This window comes from Hippocampus bargibanti, linkage group LG07, assembly GCF_051943395.1.
Source record: "Hippocampus bargibanti isolate YZ-2025 linkage group LG07, ASM5194339v1, whole genome shotgun sequence".
Taxonomy (NCBI): domain Eukaryota; kingdom Metazoa; phylum Chordata; class Actinopteri; order Syngnathiformes; family Syngnathidae; genus Hippocampus; species Hippocampus bargibanti.
The window spans coordinates 9,297,215-9,314,817 of record NC_142740.1 but is presented as its reverse complement, the minus strand read 5'-3'; the positions used below and the strand labels follow the sequence as shown (position 1 = coordinate 9,314,817).

At 43.0% G+C, this 17,603-nt stretch overlaps 1 protein-coding gene across 7 annotated transcripts in view; it reads left to right on the top strand.

Moving 5' to 3' along the window:
• The first annotated feature begins 930 nt into the window (after positions 1-930).
• The window catches only part of nek1 (NIMA-related kinase 1), a 53,089-nt gene continuing 36,416 nt past the window's right edge, over positions 931-17,603 (top strand). For all 7 annotated transcript variants that reach the window (XM_089000560.1, XM_089000561.1, XM_089000559.1 and 4 more), the window contains exons 1-10: positions 931-1,010; positions 1,307-1,452; positions 1,628-1,724; positions 1,816-1,913; positions 2,061-2,144; positions 2,228-2,295; positions 2,387-2,473; positions 5,276-5,330; positions 6,988-7,188; positions 7,257-7,329. In XM_089000560.1, coding sequence (XP_088856686.1) covers positions 1,336-1,452; positions 1,628-1,724; positions 1,816-1,913; positions 2,061-2,144; positions 2,228-2,295; positions 2,387-2,473; positions 5,276-5,330; positions 6,988-7,188; positions 7,257-7,329 — 880 coding nt within the window. In that variant the 5' untranslated portion in view covers positions 931-1,010; positions 1,307-1,335. The remainder of the gene's footprint in view (positions 1,011-1,306; positions 1,453-1,627; positions 1,725-1,815; positions 1,914-2,060; positions 2,145-2,227; positions 2,296-2,386; positions 2,474-5,275; positions 5,331-6,987; positions 7,189-7,256; positions 7,330-17,603) is intronic.

The window sequence follows — 17,603 nt, the reverse complement described above, 5'->3', positions numbered from 1 at the left end:
ACATTTGTTTCTCTCTTTTTCTCCGTCTCTCACAGCCTCTCTCCGAATGCTCCCCGTGTCTTCTTCTTTTCCTTTCGGCTTTTCCCCTCAAGGGGTCACCACAGCAAATCAGTGTCCTCCATTTTTAGAGGTTTGATTCGCATGTTTGTTTTGGCCACGCTTTTACGTCGGATGTCCTTCCTGACACAACCCCCTGTATTTATCCGGGCTTGGGACCGGCACAAGAAGACATATGTCCCTCTGCGGCTACAGAACAGGCACAAATGAAATGTATTATTAATATAATATCTAAGTGACTTCTGATATGACGTTTTATTTTGTAGATTGATGCCGAGAGGTCACCTGACCAAGTGTTCGCTCAAATCTGCCAGGTCATGGAATGCCCCACCAGTATCTGACGTGTTAACCAACACACGTAAACGCACACATGCCCGATTGTCACGTGAATGTTTGATTCTCCCTATCAACCCTGAGTTGTTTTTTAAGTGGGCGTAGTTTTGCCTATACCGAGTTGGAAAATACGATATAAGGGCGACAGGGCAGAACACATACTGATCCCGTCACGCATATCACATCTTCGTATCCCTGTGTAATCTGCCAATGTATCACTGCCCCCTAACGTAGTGTAGTTGTAATTTCACTTTATTCTACAACAGTACAAACATTCAAAAAAAAAGCATGTTCTTGGAGGTCAAACGGTCCCCCACTTGACGGAGCCCAGCGGGCAGCGCCGGTATTATTTGGTTGCCACGTATTGGAAATGTGCACACGAGCTTCCCAATATGGCCTTTGGTTGCTATGGAGAGTGTTGACAAAAACCGCCATGTTGTGTGGGTGGGAACCAATGTGTTATTTACCTTCAAATATGACGGACAGTCATGTGTGCCAGTAGTATATCGCCAAATTTGACCGCGGCCAATAAGAACGAAGTTTTTTAATCGCCGCAGGGGAGAATTCAAGCGTTGCAGTAGAACAACAGAGGCGATGTCAGCTCGATAGAATAGTTAATGGTAAGACAGACATGATTCGCACAACTACCTTGTAACCCCGTTTAACAGATGTACATTTTACATGTTTTTTTCTTGCGTTCTTCTGCTGTTGTTTCCTCCATCTTCGTCTGCTTACTCGTAGCTGTCTTGCTATCACTTGACATCTTTCATTTGTATTTTAGAGAAGTCATTGTTTTGTTTGCAGAGCAAAACCTGACCAAAATTCAGATTAGCAGCACTGAACCACACAATTTTCCTTCTTGACGATGCCTTTGGAAACCGTACCTAACTTCACAATTTACTTCGTTTTTTTGCAGACCTATGACATGCCACTTTCTCCATTAACATGGACAAGTATGATAAAGTAAAACAAATTGGGGAGGGTTCATTTGGAAAGGCTGTCCTTGTCAAAGCCAAAAACGATGGGCACCAATATGTCATCAAGGAGGTCAGCATATCCGGGGTAAGAAATGATATTCATCAGGTTACCAAGTTAAATGTTAATATACAGAAAAATATTCTGTGACTGTAAAGTGTCCTTGAGAGTTTTGAAAGGCGCTTATAAATGAAATGTATTATTGTTTTTATTATTATTACACTTTACAGCTTGAATATTGATCTATATTATGTATTACCAGATGTCAGCGAAAGAGAGACAAGAATCTCGGAAAGAAGTTGCAGTTCTTGCAAATATGAGTCATCCAAATATTGTCCAGTACAAGGAGTCTTTTGAAGGTATGCTACAATTAGCTGTTAATGTGAAATGATTGTGTCATAAATTACAATTATTATTTAATATTTATTCACCTGACATTTAACATTATAGAGGGGGGCTGTTTGTATATTGTGATGGACTACTGTGAGGGTGGAGATCTCTTTAAGAAGATTAATTCTCAGAGAGGAATACTTTTCACAGAGGAGCAAGTAAGTTACAAAATATGAATACTGCTCATGAATCTTCAGGACAGATCAATTGTTATTCCACATTAACATGTGCAAAATGTGAAGCAAAACAGATGATTAAATATATCACTTTGAATACATTGATCCTTAAAAGTTCTTTCCCTATAGATCTTTGATTGGTTTGTGCAGATTTGCTTAGCACTCAAGCACATCCATGATAGAAAAATCCTTCATAGGGACATCAAGTCACAGGTGCCATCTTTTTCTCTGAACTTTTCGCTTTCTTCGTTGATGCTACTAAATATTATAATTGTATTCGTACTGTCTTTTTCTAGAACATATTTTTGACAAAAGATGGCACTGTGCAACTTGGGGACTTTGGAATTGCAAGGGTGCTGAACAGGTATACATTCAGTGCCATCAAGGAAAGTTAAAATGTTATTTGGAAATCATTTCAAGCATTTCAAAGGCTCTTTATCTTTTCTTTTTTTCAGCTCGGTAGAACTTGCAAGAACATGCATTGGAACCCCTTATTACCTTTCACCAGAGATCTGTGAAAATAAACCGTACAACAACAAAAGGTAACGGACCTCCTTTGAGTATTTATTCATTTTTGTCAGTCACAGTCACAGATTTTTTTCTTTAACATTGAACTATAATTCATTCAAGATAAGGTTTTCACTTTTGTTTGAGTTGTTAACTCCTCTCCAAATTATTAGAAAACTAGAGATGGGAATATGAGGCCTTATCGAAGCAATGAGGCCTTCCACCCAAATGGTTCACTTTTGGCGATTTTATTTTATTTTTATTTATTTATTTTTATTTATTTTATTTTATTTTGTTATGCTTAGAATATCTTGTTTTCTATCCTTTCACTCCCACCCCAACCCCATCCCTCTTCAATTGCTGCTGTGGACTGCAAATTTCCCCATTGCGGGACGAATAAAGGTATTCTGATTCTGATTCTGATTCTGATCCTCGGGGGCTCACTTGCTCTAATGCCATACTAATTGCCCCTTGTAGAACAATATTACCACAGGGATTTTTTACCTCCAGCTCTGTACATACAGTAGTTGAACAATTGTCATTGAGCGATGGTCCACAGCAGCTGACATTTTAAAGCACTTAGAAACATTCTGTATAATTGCACACATATGGTTGTACGACAGAAGTTCAATCCTACAAAGATCACCTCAACTTTGTGGACATAAATATTAAATTTACTCGTGAGGACATTAAGGAGAACCAATTAGCCTTTTTGGATTGCAAAGTAATTATAAAAGAGGACAGAGTGCTAAAAACACAAGTCATGGGGAAGGCCACGCACACTAACCAATACTTACTTTTGGGATTATATACATGGACAGAGCTATCAGTAAAATTTTAGTGCGCTGACAAAGCCTCTTGCATGAGAAGCGAAACGTCCGACACCTTCCAAGAAGTACAGATGACGGCTGAAGAAACCTTTTCATCAAATGTTTCCCCTCTTGTGCTGCTTCCAGATGTGTGTTTTCATATTTATGCATTTAACTAATCACATTTCAGCCACCATTTGTTACCAGGGACAGAAATCTACCTGGACGCCTTCACAATAAGTTCTGCGGGCCCTGTCGCATCAAAAAACGTCAGTTTTCGCAAACTATGATTGGTTAGACTGGCTAATCAGTCGACCAATATGCTGCCCATCTTGTCTTTGTAGCCTATTCAATTAAATATATGTTGTATATGATTTGAAAGTCGTTGTATTCTGTTTAACACAATTTCCCAACTTGAGTAGAATTGAGTTTGTAAATCAACATGGCGAAACTGAGATGGCACAAAACCACGTTGATGGAGTATGGAGGAAATAACTGCTTTTTACCTGCGGTAAATATGAATGTAATGTGATACTGTCGAGAGAAGGTAACAAATGCAAATGTCATCGATTTGCATCATGGTATTGATACATCACCTGCTTAGATCAGAATATTCCAATTGATCATAATTCTATATGAGAGGAATTTTGAGGAGATTTTGCCTCAAGTGGAGGAGTTTAAGTATCTGGGTGTCTTGTTCACGAGTGAGGGTGTAAGGGATCGAGAGGTCGACAGGCGGATCGGTGCGGCGTCTGCCGTGATGCGGACTTTGTACCGATCTCTCGTGGTGAAGAAGGAGCTGAGCCAAAAAGCAAAGCTCTCAATCTACCGGTCGATCTACGTCCCAACCCTCATCTATGGTCACGAGCTATGGGTTGTGTCCGTAAGAACGAGATCCCGGATGCAAGCGGCCGAAATGAGCTTTCTCCGTCGGGTGTCCGGGCTCTCCCTTAGAGATAAGGTGAGAAGATCGGTCATCCGGGAGGGGCTCAGAGTCGAGCCGCTTCTCCTCCACATCGAGAGGAGCCAGATGAGGTGGCTCGGGCATCTGATTAGGATGCCCCCGGGACGCCTCCCTCGTGAGGTGTTCCGGGCATGCCCCACTGGCAGGAGACCCCGGGTTCGACCCAGAACACGCTGGAGAGACTATGTCTCCCAGCTGGCATGGGAACGCCTCGGGATCCGCCAGGACGAGCTAGAAGAAGTGGCTGGGGAGAGGGAAATCTGGGCTTCCCTACTGAAGCTGCTGCCCCGCGACCCGACCCCGGATAAGCGGCAGAAGATGGATGGATGGATGGATGGAGGAATTTTGTCGGCTCACACATGTAAAGGAGTTATCCGGAATGTTTCAGAAACAAGAATTTTGATGCTAAGCCGATTATTTACTTCATGCAAACATAGTCAATTATTTCGAGAACTTTAGATCTATAGTGGTGAAGTGTTGGGGAAATGATTTCTAGATCTGTGTCGGTGTGTTGGGGAAGTGAGCGCAAGTAGAATAGGGAAGCAGTGAAGTTCAGGTTTTGTACCTGTTCAGATACACTTCACTGACAATTTGACTGTAGTTGCGGAAGACTGAATGAGAGGAATGACTGCTGTGGTTGGCATTATGGTTTAGCAGGTCAGTGAGTCTGTATTTGGGATGTATTTGGGTTATGTAACACGAGCGTCATTTAGGCAGATCTCCCCTTTTTTTCCATAAAATCAGCAAGAATGGAAGACATGGCAATTTCAATTTGCTACATTTACTGAACGCTTATCAACCTACCGTATTTTCTAGTGTAAAAGGCGCACCGGACCATAGGGTGTACCCCCAATGAATGGTGTATTTTCAAACCTTTTCCATAAAGCACACCACATTATGAGGTACTACAGTTGAGGCTGGGATTACGTTTTATATATCCCTAGTCACCTTTTGAAGAAAATGAAGGCCTGCGCCTTATACACCAGAAAATACGGTTCCCTATATTTGTTTCTAGGACTTTGTGTCATCCTTATCCCCTCTCTCTTTTTTTCCCACATTGATAGTGATATTTGGGCTTTGGGCTGCGTCCTATATGAAATGTGCACCCTGAAGCATGCCGTAAGTATTCTGGCAGAGTTAATATGTATTTGTACATGGACAAAATTGGTACTACCTCTGTCAATGACACAAAAACCTACAGTGGTCACAGAAATAACTATAATCTGAAAAACAGTGCCTTGCTTTTGAAACTTGGGTTAAACAAAATTGTTTAAAAAAAACTAATGAAAACCGGGCTTAGCCAAAAATTATGGTACAGTGTTGCCTGACAATAATGTAACTGACTAAAGGGGCATATTTGACAAAGGTATGTTCTTACAGACTTAAAATCAGTCAGTTTGCCGATTTAAATGGTGTCAAGTCGCAATAATGGCATGGGCAATAATGCACGTAGCAAAGACGTGTGATAAATAAATACATGCAATGTATGCTTGTACAGTATCTGACTCTGATTAATCTGATGAAACCTTCAATTAGTATCTAACTTTACTCACTCTACTAAGATAGAGAAACATAATGCAATTTTACATGGTACCTAACTCTTTGCCGTCCCACATTCCATAGATTCATTGCAATGAATTCATCCATCCATCCAACTATCCATCTTCAGATCAGCGAATTCTCACAATGGTTGTGGGGTGTGCTAGAGGCCATCCGAGCTGTCTTTGTGCAGTAGGCGGAGCACACCCTGAACCGGTTGCCAGCCAACCACACCCCACACAGAGACGAACAACCATACACGCTCACACCCACCAAGGGACAATTTTCTACCAACCTAACCTTTTTGGAATGTGGGAGGAAATCGCAGTACCTGGAGCAAACCCACACAGCACAGAGAGAACATGCAGGGAGGCCGCAGCCAGAATCAAACCCTGTACTTCTGCACTGTGAGGCTGATACACGATGAGTTTGACCACTGGGGTGTCCACTCTTAATCTACAAATATTACATCCTATCCACTTCCACTTCCACATTTTGTTTCCAAAGTGTGTTTAGTATTTCCACATTGACCCTCCATCCCCAACGTTATAAATCTTCCTTGTTATGGATTGATATAACCTCTTCATCTTTTATTTGACTTGGTGCGTGAGGAACCAAAGTCACCCTTAGCCATTGAGTTACATGGGGTCATGAATTTCTCACGAGCAAACATTTTTCAAATAAAACTGCGCCAAAGCAAAATTTCATTGACATACAAATACAGAAAATAAATCTGCTTGAATTCCAAGCCGCGACTTCCAGTTCCACATACGCATCGGCGCTTTGTGCTGACGCTCCTTTTTTCTCATTGTCTCATTCTCAGTGCTGCAGAAAAGGTGCAACCCCCAAGCACAGTTTCCTCCTTGCGTACAATACATATCTTATTTATGACATATGAGAATTTTAAATCTTATTTGAGATTTACCAAGCGTCATGGCGTCATGGTATTATTACTTGCCGACAGCGGCCTACTTGACCGCCATATTGGACTGAATTCAGATAAACCACGTTTCAAAAGCAATAACCGATTTTCACAATATTTTTTTTCACTTATTGCTTTTGTCACATTTTGTTGTGACTACTTTGTGTTTTTTTTCATGGACAGAAGGTTACCAATCGTTTTGTATATCCGCATATGCAGTACAGTATATTGCACAAAGGCAGCATGTGAGGGGGAACAAGGGTATACATTATGCTTGTGAATATTTTACAAAGTTTTGAATCTGCATCTGCTCAGTTTGAGGCTGGAAATATGAAGAACCTTGTCCTGAAGATCATCCGTGGCTCATATCATCCAGTGTCTCTTCAATACTCGCAAGAACTGCGTTCCCTTTTGGCACAACTTTTTAAACACAACCCCAGAGAAAGACCTTCAGTCCGCACCATACTAGACAAACCTTTCCTATCTTGCAGAATCCAAAGGTTCCTCACACCAAAGGTAAGTGCACATTCAATTAGGTCTCAATTAATGTAAGATTGATTATTGTTTATTCTTCTTTCATTTAGGTTATTGCTCAGGAATTCCACCCTACCTTTATTCACAAGCAGCATAAAGCAGGTGTGCATCAGGGATCAGTAGGTAAGCAAAGCTAAAGGTTTTTTTTCTTCAGTCAAGCGCCATATTCTCCTGTCCTTGAGAGATGTGAAAGGCGATTAAAAATAAAGTGTACTATTATTATTATTATTATTTTTTTTTTTTTTTTTTTTTTTTTTTTACGGTGGTTATTTATTTATTTTCAACATATCTGCCTTGTACACATTCAAGGTACACTCATTCTCCCTTCCAGACTTGTGACACATGCACCATATGCAACGGAATTTTGTGCGCAATACCAATGAGGTATGATTCAATGATGTTTTGGGGTGACCCTAATTCCTGGGTCATGGAGTTTTCTTGAGGCAGGTGAATTCCATAGACATTCATTTAAAAGGTCTATCACAATGTGAATGTTAATTCAACTCGCATAGTTGATCCAGAAATTACTCAAATTGTCAGTGAAGTGTGGAGTCTACTTTGGAGGTCCATGTATTTATTAAATTGTCTTTAAAAATAATAATGAAATAAAATGATTTTAGTCAGAGTACCGTGCTCACGACTGAACATGTTGGGAGTAAGTACATGAATAGAAAAACGAGATAGGTCTCCTTCTTTTGTTTTTGTTATGTCTTTGGGACAGTTAACCAAATTCGTGCTTTTCTTACACCATACGTTACACTGCCATGACGTACAAGACATAATGTATGAAAATCAGCAAATTGAAAATAAGGTGACATTGGAGATATTCCATAGTTCCTGCCATGCTTAAATTATCTGACATTTTGAATACGGCCAGTTTCCTCTTGCATTTTAAGAAAAAATGTCTCCAAAGCATTTAGTTAACAGCACAGTATTGTAAATTGTTTGTGCTGTATTAATTCAAAAGCCAATGCAAGAACTTCCTTACTGGCAAAATCCCAATCATCATTGGCGATAACTTCCATTACGCATGTTACAGTAACGTCACAATCAAAGTGTGACATTTTCAAAATAGATCTCCATGGAATACACATGCTACGAAAACGACGCAATCCAGAAATTGGGGCCATCCTCTGACTTCACTGAATGATACCCTTATACGTGTTTTCGCGCTGTTAGAGCCATGGGAAAACTTTGGTTAAATTATATATTTAGCTATTTGTTCACCATTGTGAAATTACATTTTGAAAAGGGTCAATGGGTTTTATTTTATTACCGTTTTACTTAAAGGAAATTTATTTTACAATCTTAACTCATTTGCTGCCATTCACACATTTATTGGGGAATTGAAAATACAGTAAAGTCTCGTTATATCGATATCGGATATATCGATAATCCCGGTTATATCGATACTATTTCTATGCACGCACGGAGAAAATTACATGCAAACAGGGTCGGATATATCGATAGTCCCGGTTATATCGATATTTTTTCGGACTCCCTTGAATATCGATATAACGAGACTTTACTGTATGTTGTGGAACGCCATTCCTGAGTTTGTTCGGGTTTCACTTTTTTTTTGTTTTGTTTTCTTTTGCGGGAGAGTAAAGATCAAGTCCCATCCCATCATGTGTGTGACTTTCAGAACTGGAGATAATGTTTTTCCCTACCGCAAGGGAGCAACAGTTGCACTTTCCTCCAATAAAAAGCAGCTTCCGATCATCCCGCGAAGAATACGGGGGAGGCAGGCCTTCTTTTCGGGGTTTTAATGGAGGAGAGAGTGGCAAGCATTTTAGTCACAATTCCAAGCAGGCTTTGCGGCCACGCTTTCGGAGTGAACACATCTTTGCACATGTCTGGCAGTGAATGAGTTAATGTAGCTGGGCTCCATTTGTGATCCTGTGTGTAGAAGTTATGTTTTTATTTTTATTTTTGATAAAGTCTTGTGCTCAAGAGGAAATAAAGCAAAAGTATTATGATTATTTTTTGGAACAACGATGATGGCCTCGTGTTTTTGTTTTCATCAATGCTAAATAGAAAGGGCAGTCGAAGCAGAAAGGCATGAGTCGGGAACCGCCAGTATATCCCCTGCTGACATAGTGACAAAAAGACTAAGTTGCAACACACACATATACACGTACAGTACGTTCAAGGCGAATCCAAAGTCTTCTCGGCCCTACTAGGGAGGCCTGCTCACAAGATTCCGGGTTGTACTTGTAATGTTTTGGCCTATATGGCCGCCCTATTGAGAATCTGGAGTAAGATATTAGAAGAAAACCTTTATTAGTCTTTATTGGTCATCAGCTTAAAGAGTTTGATGTTTCTCTTTATTTGTAATCATGATCAACCATGATGAATGTGGGCTATCCATAGAATCCCCCTGCAGACAAAAATCTGGGGTGTACCTAATGTTTGGGTCAACATGGCTGCACCACTGGTCTACAGACAAGAAGCTGAACCGTTTAAAGTCATTTTGAGTCTATCAATAATGTGGAAATTATAGAGGGAGTGGGGTTAACCTCCTTGGCAGTCCATCGGAGTGGAAGATGATGCAGCTTCCTTCTCTTGTGGTGTATTGGAAAGGGGTTATCGTTGCTGCAGACGATGCCACTGTCGGTGACTATTAAGCGCGATTCTGGAGCCACAAATCCTGCCACATTCAGGACATGTGAGGCCCGGATCAAGTTGCCGTGGCGGCACTGGAATAGCACAAAATTATATTTTCTGGCGCCGCACCAATCCTCCACTACAGCTTCCTTCTCCTGTGGTGTATTGGAAAGGGGTTATCGTTGCTGGCGACGATGCCATTGTAGGTGACTATTAAGCCCGATTCTGGAGCCACAAATCCTGCCACATTCAGGACATGTGAGGCCCGGATCAGGTTGCCGTGGTGGCACTGGAACAGCACAAAAGTATATTTTCTGGCGCCGCACTAATCCTCCACTGGGTGCGTTGATCTTCCAGGTGTGTCACCCCTTCATGGCATAAGGTTGGCCAGAGTGGCCTGTTAGTTGCAGCAGACTCCAGATTGCTGGGCTTGATGTTGCACCTCTTGAGACTCTGTTTAAGCTGGTCTTTGTATCGCTGCTTTGGACCACCAGGCTTCCTATTTGCTGACAAGAGTTGTCCATAAAGCATCTGTCAAGGCAAACGGCAGCCAGGCATTCGGAAGACATGTCCAACCCGCCAGAGTTGCCTTGATGCTAGTGTGGCCTCGATAGGGAAGTGCTTTGAAGGATGTCAGTTTGTGGGACACGATCCTGCCAGGTCATGCCTCTGATGCATTGGCACCTAATGTGGAATCCATCAAGGCATCATCTGACATGGCACCGATATAGAGTCCAGGCTTCTGAGCCATATAGCAGTGTGGACACACACACACTGCCTGATAGACTGCAACTTTTGTTGGTATTCTTAAAGGACAACAGACACCATTTTTTGGTGTGCCTAACTGACATCAGAAAGCTTTTGACAGCATCAAAAATACCAAAAATACGCAGGCTCATATTTTTAGTCAAATGCAAAACATCAATAAAAATTACTTAAAGTTGCCCAAAACTGCCACTGGCGATCTCCAACTTGGAGAGATCCAGGAGTTCTGCCGCCATGTTCGTGATGTTACATTGGGAAACTTCAGAGCAAATCCTGCGATCCTGGTCTACAAAGTGCCTTGCTCCAGAATCAAAACAATGGCTTCAGAGAGTTCAGATTCGGAGAAGATGCTTTCTTGTTCCTCATCCAGTTATGAATATGATTCAAATAGTTCTGAAGAGGAAAGCATGTTACCACAATTGACTGCCACACAATGATTCGCCATCACATTATTTATGTAGTTTTCTTTCTAATTTCACGCTCAACACAGTGTTTTCAGACTAAAAAAAGTAACAAAAATGCACTTGAAATCTCCTGTGTATCCCTTTGTCGCTTCGTTACTTCTGGCATCTTCATCAACTCAAAAACAAGCCCCCTTATATTCAGCACGAATTTCAAACTATAAAAATATAGCTATATGCGGTGGAATCTTTGTAAAATGTGGTGAGTAAAAGTCATTTGAAGCCATTTTACAAATTATGGACACAACTATGTCAGGAGGTGTCTGTTGTCCCTTAAATGGTTGTTTTCGAACGCATGAGTACGCAATCCAAGTGCTTCGGACCTTTCTGAAACCGCATTGTGTCTCTGGGAGGATGTCTTCGGTAATGTGCGATATAAGACGGAACAGCATTATTTTCTCAAGAATCTTGCCAGCAACAGAGAGCAGGGAGATGCCACGGCTGTTGCCTAAAACTGACTTATCCCCCTTCCTTTTATAAATGGTGACAATGTTGCTGTCTTTCCATTCCTGAGGAAGTGTCCCGTTTGACCTGATGAGGTGGTATAGCTGCCATATTAGAAGGTAACCGCCATTCTTGAGAACCTCAGCTGGAAGTCCATCAGGACCATGGCTTTTGTTGTTTTTAAGGCTCCGGATTGCAGAGAGGACCTCTGTGAACTGAGGAGGTTCATAAGGGAGAGAACTGATGGAAGCTCTAGGAAGGAGTCAAGGACAGATGGGTCTGAAGGGTATACTTGGTTGAGCAGGGAGTCAAAGTGCTCTGTCCAGCGCTCAAGTATTCGTTGATTGTTCTTCAGTAGCACAGAACCATCTGCAGATCTGACTAGGACAATACGTTGTTTTTGTGGACCATGCAGGGATTTTGCAGCATCATGGGCCCTGCTGAGCCACCACTTGTTTTCCATAATCCTCAGCTGTTTCCGTGTTTCACCACGCATGGCCTTGTAGTAAGAGAGGAGAAGTGGAGAGTGAGGGTTGGAGAGAAGTGTGGTCTGGGCTTTGCGCTTGGCTTGCAGAAGCTCCTGGATGACAGCTGAGCTGTTATCGAACCAGTCTTGGCATTGTTTCTGTGTAAAGCCGATGGTCTCAGAGGCAGTTTGATGAATTGTCCTCAATTTTCCCCACCTGCTCTCCACATCATGGTCACCATTACTACTGTCCTTGTCCAGGCTGGCTACACATTCTGGGGAGTCTAGGGCCGTGGAGTTGTCACACACCTTCGAGGTTGCTGTTTCTTATGAGGAGGTTGAATTCTGAGCTTGAGGCTGGACTTGATTAGTCGATGATCATTCCAACATTCAGTCCTATGCATGGCCCGCGTAATGCAGATGTCATTTTGGACTTGTTGCCTTGTGATGATGTCGTCCAGTAAGGGCCAATGTTTGGACCTGGGGTGCATCCAGGATGTGAGGTACTTCTTTTTCAGCTGAAAGATGGTGTTGGTTACAAGCAGGTGATGCTCAGAGCACAGAGTGAGGAGTCAGATGCTGTTGCTGTTTATTTTCCTCGTCCCATGCCTTCCAATTACTTGTTTCCAGAGCCTGGCATCAGTACCTACTGGGGCATTGAAGTCGCCCATCAGAAGTTTATCATAGAAGGCATCTTTGAAATTGTTATCAGCATCCAAGGTGGGAGCATAGGCACTAATTAGAGTAACGAAGCGACCTTTCACCAGGGGAATATGCCAACTCAGGAGCCATTCACTGATGCCTTGAGGGGGAATCAGGGATGTTACTAAGTAAGCTGCTTTTCACAGCAATCAGAATCAGAATCATCTTTATTGCCAAGTATGTAGAACACGCAAGGAATTTGTCTGCGGTAGAACACGCTGCACTAGTATCATCAAAAAATGGAGGCACAATACAGTTCTATTTGGGTTACTGTTTAGAGAGTTAATGTCTTGGGGGAAGAAGCTGTTTAAATGTCTGCCGGATTTGGTGTGCATGGATCGGTAACGCCTGCCTGAGGGGAGTAGCTGGAAAACGTGGTGGGCAGGGTGCGGAGGGTCCAGTAGGATTTTCCGCGGCAACTCCATGGAGTCTTTGCTCATTCTCTGGGAAACCCTTTCAGTGTAGCCCTCACCAATTTCTATGAGTGAGTTCTCACCTGAGAACCGAGTCTCACTGAGTGCCCCAATATGGATGTTGTACCTCCTGAGCTCATGTTCAATGAGGGCAGTTCGTCTTCGAGGTATATCCATCCCGTCTCGTGCATCGAGGAGGGTGCGAACATTCCAGTAAGCCAGGTTTATAGTCTTCTTCTTCTTCTTTTCCTTTCGGCTTTTCCCTTCAGGGATCGCCACAGCGAATCAATGTCCTCCATCTATCCCGGTTTTGTGCATGCTCTTCTCTCACATCAGCTACCTTCATGTCCTCTTTGACCACATCCATAAACCTCTTCTTCGGTCTTCCTTTCGGTCTCCTGCCTGGCAGTTCAAGGCTCAGCATTCTTCTCCCGATATAGTCACTCTCTCTCCTCTGGACATGTCCAAACCATCTCAGTCTGGCCTCTTTGACTTTCTCTCCATAGCCTCTAATATGGTTTATAGTCTAAGGTTTAATTATATTTCGTTTTAGACCGCAGAGGTGGGTTGCCTTGGTGGCTGTGATTGGCCACCCAGTTGTGGGGGAACAAGTAATGTTTAGGTCAATGTTAATGTCTAATGTTGTATATGTCATCGGGAATGAGTAACAAGTTTATAGGTGATTAACTTCAATTTTGGGAGAACAATGGAAGCACCCCCCTTTTTGGAATATGTTAAAGTTTAGACTATTCCAATCCCAAATAATCCACATGGATCAAGGAAATTGCTTGCTAAAGGAAAGGACAAACGTAATTGGAAATTGCTTCTCATGAAAAGACAAGGAAACCACAACACCTATAGTACAAACCGAGCCAAAGAATAAAGCAAAGATAATTCACTATGAGCTAATTAAAAAAACATGGCAAGATAAACATGTGGCATGAACAAGGGCCATCTAGAATATTCACACACTTGCAGTCAAGAGCATGGTGAATAATCATTGATTTGTCATCATGGAAGTCCTTCAATAGAGCGCTGATTGTGACACGTGACAGGTGCGCCACTGAATGGACCGCCCTCCACTGCAACACAAAACAGAAACAGTTACGGTCAAAATCGGTCAAAAAATGGAACGAAGCTAGCATGTCAAAAAAGTGCTAAGAGTAAAAGAGAAGAATGTTTATGATGTAGAATCACATGTGTGAAGGACGCAACTTGCACACAACTAGAATCACGGGTTTTTAAACATTATGCCATGTACCTACCCCGGTCAAGGATGACGCTTCGTACTGATGTCACAACGTTTACTGTGAAACACTTGGAACACCGTGAAAACGAAAGGACATTAAAACAACAACATTACAAAAAGTTCGACAAAAACATACAGTAAATAATCAAATTAATAACGTACCGCGTGCACCTTATTAACCGAAAGTAGATAAATGTTGACGTCAACTTTAGACTGTTGTTCTCTCTCGAGCAGGTACTCTGCTTCTGTCTCTCTCCTAGCATTAGTCTCATTCTGTCTTTCTCACCTTACTCTCGTTTATCGAAACACGGAAGCGGAAGTGATAATGCCAAAACATTATGAATAAAGTATCGAAGACGATTTTAAGAAAAACACACATATAAAGGTTCGCATAGAAACGTTAAACAGTTTTACAGAACAAGTCCAAATAAATATTTTTGCTGTCATGGCAACCAATGACAATATACCCGCCAGTTACACTCCCACCAAATTACTGTTGAAATAACATTCATAAACAAAATGGCTTATGCACTTCAAAATAATCAACAGTAATTTCGCCATTGTCCTGATGTATGGATCGTTGAACGATGGAAGGCTTGTGCCCTCCCTTTGTTCCTCACTTTGATTTTCTTATCTAAACGGTTACTTTTGCACTCGCGTTCTCTGTCCAATGTCTTTCTAAGTTGGTTCAAAGTCAAAGTCAAAGTCAAAGTCAGCTTTATTGTCAAATATGCTAATATGCATGACATACAGCACAGATGAAATTAATGTCCTCTCGGACCCAGCGTGCAAGACATGCAAGGCACTTATAACGTGGCTAAAAAAGACATACAATTGACAGCAGACAATACATGTAATTTCTGTATGTAAAGTGAGGTAGTGTCGTATGGAAAGTGAGGTAGTGACGTATGTAAAGTGAGGTAGTGACATATGTAAAGTGAGGAAGTGACGTACATAAAGTGACGTAATGTCGTAATTGCAAAACAAACAACTAGAAAGGGTTGAAGTGAGGTCTTGTCTAATGAGAAATAACAAAAAAAATAGAGTTCAGGATGATCGTACAGCATGTAGCGTGTACTCAGAGTTCGGTGAGTGTGGCAGTGGGAAGGGGCAGGCTGGGCAGGGCTGGGAGGGAGTTGAGTCTCCGGACTGCCTGGTGGCAGAAACTGTCCTTGAGCCTGCTGGTCTTGGCTCGGAGACTCCGCAGTCTCCGACCCGATGGCAGCAGGCTGAAGAGGCTGTGGGAGGGGTGGGTGGGATCGCCAGCGATCCGGATGGCTCTGCGGGTGAGGCGGGTGTTGTAGATGTCCTGAAGGGGGGGGAGAGAGACACCGATGATCTTCTCAGCTGTCCTCACGATGCGCTGCAGAGTCTTACGGCAGGACACGGTGCAGGCGCCGTACCACACAGTGATACAGCTGGTCAGGATGCTCTGTATGGTACCGCGGTAGAAGGAGGTCGTGATGGGGGTCGGGGCTCCAACTCTTTTGAGCTTGCGGAGGAAGTACAGGCGCTGGTGGGCTCTCTTGGCCATTGATGCCGTGTTGTGGCTCCAGGACAGGTCATCGGATATGTGCACTCCCAGGAACTTGGTGCTGCTCACTCTCTCCATTGCAGCACCGTCGATGGTTAGTGGAGCATGCTGGGGGCGCACTCTCCTGAAGTCCACAACAATCTCCTTCGTCTTCTCCACATTCAGACGGAGATTGTTGTCCTTGCACCACGTGGCCAGGCGGCTGACCTCGTCCCTGTAGGCTGTCTCCTCGTCGTTGTTGATGAGGCCCACCACAGTCGTGTCATCCGCAAACTTTATGAAGAGGTTGGAGCTGGGTGATGATGGTGAGCAGTCGTGCGTGAGCAGAGTGAAGAGGAGGGGGCTCAGCACACACCCCTGGGGGGCCCCTGTGTTCAGCATGATGGTGCTGGAAGTGTTGTCGCCAACTCTGACTGCCTGTGGTCTCCCCGTCAGGAAGTCCAGCAGCCAGTTGCACAGGGAGGTGCTGATCCCCAGTTTGCTCAGTTTATTGGTAAGCTGTTGGGGAATGATTGTGTTGAATGCTGAGCTGAAGTCGATGAACAGCATTCTGACGTAGGAGTCTCTGGTCTCCAGGTGGGTGAGCGCTGTGTGGAGAGCAGTGGAGATGGCATCATCGGTCGAGCGGTTGGGCCGATATGCAAATTGGAAGGGGTCATGGGTGGGGGGGAGGGCAGCCTTGATGTGGTTCATAACTAGCCGCTCGAAGCACTTCATGTTCAGTCTTGCCAAAGGTTGCATTTTATTGGCGAGGAGGTGAGGTCGCACTTTGAAAGGAAGTGGCATTTCGAGGTTCTTCTCACAGTCATTCATAGCTTGCAGACCTTTTACTTGAGGCATAGCATTATTACTGGTTTGCAGGCAATCTCTGAATTCTCTTAATTTGATGAATTCCCTCCCACCACTCTTTGGCCATCCATTAAGTGTTACTCTGAAAGCTCTCTGTACAATAAAGGGATTACCATATCTGCAATCGAGTCGATCCCAAGCTTGCCGATAGGCTTGATCATGTTCTCTATAAAAGCTGTCTTCCAGAGAAGATTTTACCTCCGATGCTACGTTTCCACCAGCTACCGCCAGGATTTGAAATAAATCTAAAATGAAGAGTGACATCTGACAGACCGCATATAGTTATTGGATAAAAGAATAATAAATTGTCATGATGCCATTGTCCAGGGAATGTCATGAGTTTAATACATATTCATCATTAACTTTTATATATTCCTTTTATGTATCCTTGCAAAGTTCAATCAGGAGTGTCAAGACATCTTAGATCGACTTGATACCCTGGTTGAATGGTCAAAGATGAAGTTCAAACCTGGTAAATCAAGAAGCCTTTCCATCAGGCGTGGAAAACTCATAGATACAACCAAGGTAGGAGAATACAAGATCGGCAAGTGCAGACTCCAGATGATGTTGAGCAACTCTGGAGATTATGCAGTGAAGACCTCCAATGTAACCCTGAGAACTGGAAGGAAATGGAAAGCTGGTGCTGCTGTTGAACCGGCTGAGGCAGGTTTGCACTTAAAAGAGATCATGGGTGCTACTCAGACGAGTAAAGAAGGTGTGGGTTACAAGGCAGAGGAAAGGATATGGTGGTCCAAGGCCTCCATTGTAGAAAAGAGGAACCTGGTGCTGTCTGAGATCAGGCAACAAGAAGATGAACTGCGAGTACAGACAGTCGTACAGCAGGGGCAGCAAGGTCAGTGGAGCTCATGGGAACATGCCCTACAACGGTCAATGGGATGGTCAAATC